The sequence below is a fragment of the Salvelinus namaycush genome, chromosome 37 (genome assembly GCF_016432855.1).
Source record: "Salvelinus namaycush isolate Seneca chromosome 37, SaNama_1.0, whole genome shotgun sequence".
Lineage (NCBI taxonomy): Eukaryota > Metazoa > Chordata > Actinopteri > Salmoniformes > Salmonidae > Salvelinus > Salvelinus namaycush.
Window position 1 is genome coordinate 30,474,151 of NC_052343.1, and position 5,189 is coordinate 30,479,339.

The 5,189-nt window shown below is 46.2% G+C and overlaps 1 protein-coding gene and 1 long non-coding RNA gene across 2 annotated transcripts in view; both read right to left on the bottom strand.

Annotated features, from left to right (window-relative positions):
* Positions 1-189: 189 nt before the first annotated feature.
* On the bottom strand, positions 190-2,561 carry LOC120031149. Its single transcript, XR_005473709.1, has 2 exons — positions 1,144-2,561; positions 190-1,104 (listed from the first exon to the last, which is right to left on the bottom strand). It is a non-coding gene; the product is annotated as an uncharacterized LOC120031149 (long non-coding RNA).
* A 1,024-nt stretch (positions 2,562-3,585) lies between these two features.
* The window catches only part of LOC120031210 (kinesin-like protein KIFC3), a 4,397-nt gene continuing 2,793 nt past the window's right edge, over positions 3,586-5,189 (bottom strand). The window contains exons 8-9 of the mRNA XM_038976855.1: positions 5,013-5,189; positions 3,586-4,728 (exon numbers count right to left, since the gene is read on the bottom strand). The exon at positions 5,013-5,189 is cut by the window's right edge and continues 53 nt beyond it. Of these exons, the coding sequence (XP_038832783.1) occupies positions 4,582-4,728; positions 5,013-5,189 (324 nt within the window). The 3' untranslated portion in view covers positions 3,586-4,581. The remainder of the gene's footprint in view (positions 4,729-5,012) is intronic.

Consider the following 5,189-nt stretch of genomic DNA (forward strand, 5'->3'; position numbering starts at 1 on the left):
CGTTTGTGTCTTGTCCTATTCTGTTGAGACTTTGAAATATTATGTACAATAGACAACACAGAATAAGTTCCCCCACATTTTTAAAATTCCAGATTTATTTGTAAAATCAGCTGAAAACTGATCCTTAACCAATCAGATTGTAAAGTGACCCTAATCCACTAGTATAATAAGTTACTGCAAGAGGAAAAGTATTGCTACTCTATTTAATTAAAAGATACTATTAACTCAACAGTTGACTGTCAGGTTCAACTAAGATGGAAAACAGATTACAATGAACAAAGACATTTTTGGTATGATGATATTTCATTAATTATACATCTAAAGCACCTAAATTGGCCTGAAAAGAACAAAACTATTTATTTCACAAAGTGCTTCCCACCAGTCCCCCAAACACACCAATGTTTCTCTATCAAAGGAGGTTACAGATGTAGGATCTTAATTTGAGCCAGGTTGCTACAGCAGGAAAATAATCCTGTAGCAACAGGAGATCTGGATTATAATTAATGGACATTTTTTTAAGGGTTGATTACATTGCTCATAATGGAAAATCAAGTCGTAAATGGAAATTACAAATACATTACAAGTTTTATGTTTCCTGCAACAGGGTGATCTAAGATCCCACATCTGTATTGCACATATTATAACAGCACTTTGTTATTTATCATATTGTCACACATGGCTAGCTACCTACTTCACTCTCGATCTGCGTCCCAAATAGCACCCCTGGACCCATAGGGTCCTGGTCAGAAGTAGGGTACTATATAGGGAACAGGGTACCATTTGGGACGCAAAGAGGTAATTGCTCACTTCACTGAAAGCCAGTGAATTAGGCCGTATGAGAGATACGATAACACTCACAAACCGCTTTTTCCAACTTCACAACAATGACACATTTTGTGATAGAGGTCATCATTGAAAGTAGGTATAACCTTCACTCTGGTCCATGGAGTTAACATGCCCCCTGCTGAGACTTCAGCAAGCCGCGCTAACACTCTGGTCCATGGAGTTTACATGCCCCCTGCTGAGACTTCAGCAGCACTAACACTCTGGTCCATGGAGTTTACATGTGACCTGGCCACACTAACACCCTGGACCAGAGACTACCTGAAGGTAGCCACACTAACACCCTGGACCGGAGACTACCTGAAGGTAGCCACACTAACACCCTGGACCGGAGACTACCTGAAGGTAGCCACACTAACACCCTGGACCAGAGACTACCTGAAGGTAGCTGTACTAACACCCTGGACCAGAGACTACCTGAAGGTAGCCACACTAACACCCTGGACCAGAGACTACCTGAAGGTAGCTGTACTAACACCCTGGACCACAGACTACCTGAAGGTAGCCGTACTAACACCCTGGAACGGAGACTACCTGAAGGTAGCCACATTAACACCCTGGACCAGAGACTACCTGAAGGTAGCCACATTAACACCCTGGACCAGAGACTACCTGAAGGTAGCCACATTAACACCCTGGACCAGAGACTACCTGAAGGTAGCTGCACTAACACCCTGAACCAGAGACTACCTGAAGGTAGCCACACTAACACCCTGGACCAGAGACTACCTGAAGGCAGCTGTACTAACACCCTGGACCAGAGACTACCTGAAGGCAGCCACACTAACACCCTGGACCACAGACTACCTGAAGGTAGCTGTACTAACACCCTGGACCACAGACTACCTGAAGGTAGCCGTACTAACACCCTGGACCAGAGCTAGTACAGCCTAATCCATCACTTACACAACACTCAGATTGATCCTACACACTACAGTACCTTTTTAAGATAGGCCATGTCTATATTGGAATCAAAAAAGCTCACGTGTTATATAGAAGATATAGATAGATTATTAATACTGCAAGAATAGAACAGAACACGTGTCTACTGTGACACTCCTCTCTTGGAGAACATATTTGATTAAGATGCAGCATCTCTAAGCATTGTGATGGTGGAAAATAGCATTCAAGGCCTGTATTCCCAAAATGTCTCTGAGTAGAAGTGCTGATCTAGGATCAGTTTTGCCTCTCAGGTCATAATGAAGACAATTATAATAACTACAGGGAGTTCCTGATCGTAGACCAGCACTCATATTCTGAGATGCTTGAAACATACAACCCCTGATGAAGAACTCCTAGCAATTCAGTCAAAGGAAACAGCATTTGTTGTTTAGTTGTGGTTCTAGTAGGAAGTTTCAAAGGTAGAGGTTGTCTTGGCACTCGGGTTAGTGTGTTGTTGATGATGATGTCATACTGGTTGGTGCATCATGCAGATGAGCTGATGACACTAGCCTTTTCTGAACAGCTGCAGACAGGAGACAGTAGATACTTCTTATCTGAACAGCAGCATACAGGAGACAGTAGAGACTTCTTATCTGAGCAGCAGCAGACAGGAGACAGTAGAGACTTCTTATCTGAGCAGCAGCAGACTGGAGACAGTAGAGACTTCTTATCTGAGCAGCAGCAGACAGGAGACAGTAGAGACTTCTTATCTGAGCAGCAGCAGACAGGAGACAGTAGAGACTTCTTATCTGAGCAGCAGCAGACAGGAGACAGTAGAGACTTCTTATCTGAGCAGCAGCAGACAGGAGACAGTAGAGACTTCTTATCTGAACAGCAGCAGACAGGAGACAGTAGAGACTTCTTATCTGAGCAGCAGCAGACAGGAGACAGTAGAGACTTCTTATCTGAGCAGCAGCAGACTGGAGACAGTAGAGACTTCTTATCTGAGCAGCAGCAGACAGGAGACAGTAGAGACTTCTTATCTGAGCAGCAGCAGACAGGAGACAGTAGAGACTTCTTATCTGAGCAGCAGCAGACAGGAGACAGTAGAGACTTCTTATCTGAGCAGCAGCAGACAGGAGACAGTAGAGACTTCTTATCTGAACAGCAGCAGACAGGACACAGTAGAGACTTCTTATCTGAACAGCAGCATACAGGAGACAGTAGAGACTTCTTATCTGAGCAGCAGCAGACAGGAGACAGTAGAGACTTCTTATCTGAGCAGCAGCAGACAGGAGACAGTAGAGACTTCTTATCTGAGCAGCAGCAGACAGGAGACAGTAGAGACTTCTTATCTGAGCAGCAGCAGACAGGAGACAGTAGAGACTTCTTATCTGAGCAGCAGCAGACAGGAGACAGTAGAGACTTCTTATCTGAGCAGCAGCAGACAGGAGACAGTAGAGACTTCTTATCTGAACAGCAGCAGACAGGAGACAGTAGAGCCTTCTTATCTGAGCAGCAGCAGACAGGAGACAGTAGAGACTTCTTATCTGAGCAGCAGCAGACAGGAGACAGTAGAGACTTCTTATCTGAACAGCAGCAGACAGGACACAGTAGAGACTTCTTATCTGAACAGCAGCATACAGGAGACAGTAGAGACTTCTTATCTGAGCAGCAGCAGACAGGAGACAGTAGAGACTTCTTATCTGAGCAGCAGCAGACAGGAGACAGTAGAGACTTCTTATCTGAGCAGCAGCAGACAGGAGACAGTAGAGACTTCTTATCTGAGCAGCAGCAGACAGGAGACAGTAGAGACTTCTTATCTGAGCAGCAGCAGACAGGAGACAGTAGAGACTTCTTATCTGAGCAGCAGCAGACAGGAGACAGTAGAGACTTCTTATCTGAACAGCAGCAGACAGGAGACAGTAGAGCCTTCTTATCCCTTCACTCTTATCTGTTATCCTGATGACGTTGTCACGGAGACCTCAAGTCATAGCCCTTCTTTATCAGGATAGTTTTAGACTCAGCAGGGGTCTGTTCAGGTGGGTGTAACGTTACAATTGGGGTCTGTTCAGGAGGGTGTAACGTTACAGCTGGGGTCTGTTCAGGTGGGTGTAACGTTACAGCTGGGGTCTGTTCAGGTGGGTGTAACGTTACAGCTGGGGTCTGTTCAGGTGGGTGTAACGTTACAGCTGGGGTCTGTTCAGGTGGGTGTAACGTTACAGCTGGGGTCTGTTCAGGAGGGTGTAACGTTACAGCTGGGGTCTGTTCAGGTGGGTGTAACGTTACAGTTGGGGTCTGTTCAGGTGGGTGTAACGTTACAGCTGGGGTCTGTTCAGGAGGGTGTAACGTTACAGCTGGGGTCTGTTCAGGTGGGTTTAATGTTAAAGCTGGGGTCTGTTCAGGTGGGTGTAACGTTACAGAACGTTCAACAGACATGACATCACAGGAGGCTGCCGAGGGGAGAACGACTCATAATATGGTCCGAAACGGAGCGAATGGAATGACATCAAACACCTGGAAACCATGTGTTCTCCCCAATTAAGGTGCCACCAACCTCCTGTGCATGACATGAACAGACATTATGATCGGTAGACTAGAGAATCTGCAATATTCTCAATATTTAATCTCACTGAATACACACCTGGTAGCTTTTATACTGACTGACTGATAAACAGACTGATAGATTGACTGACTGGCTGGCTGGCTGACTGGCGAACTGATAGACAGACTGATAGACTGACTGGCTGACTGGGCAGAGGGGGTTGTTTGTTGTTGTTGATGTATTTGGTTGGCTGTGTGTCTGTTGAGTCCCTGGAGTCCTGGTTGTCCATGGGAACAGGAAGTTGGATGATTTCAGGAAGGGGAGTTTGAGTCACACTGATGGCTTCCCCCTCCTCTCTGTATCTTCCTGGCTGCAGGCCCCAGCTCCACCTTACAAACCCTCTCAGCAAACTTCAGAGAACACATGGTCTCTCCCACGTTACTCTCCAGAGCAGACACCTGGAGGAGGACCAGAGGATCAGAGAGAGGACACTTCCAGACAGATATGACAGTATAATCAGTGTATTTGATGTTCTGTACTGTATGTTGTGTAAGCCAGGCTGCACCACCATAGCCTAGTTGTCTTGTAATGTGTAGGCTAAATACAGTATGGACTTCTCCATTCAGAATGCTTTTTAGTCCAGGACAAGGCTTAATGTCCGGGAAGTCAGCCCTATGAATATACATATAGATGGATATACAGACATTGTAATCAGACGTACTGTACTGTCGTGAGTCCCTACCTGCACCACCATGGCCGTCTTGTTGCCCTTGCCCAGTGAGTCCTGCAGCAGGTATGTGAGGCGACTGTTTCTGAAGGGGATGTGTTTCTCCTTCCCCCTCAGAGCCTGGATGACGTCCCCCAGAGCCAGCAGAGAGCGGTTGATGTTCTGGGCCTCCTTCAGCCTCTCTCCCTCAGC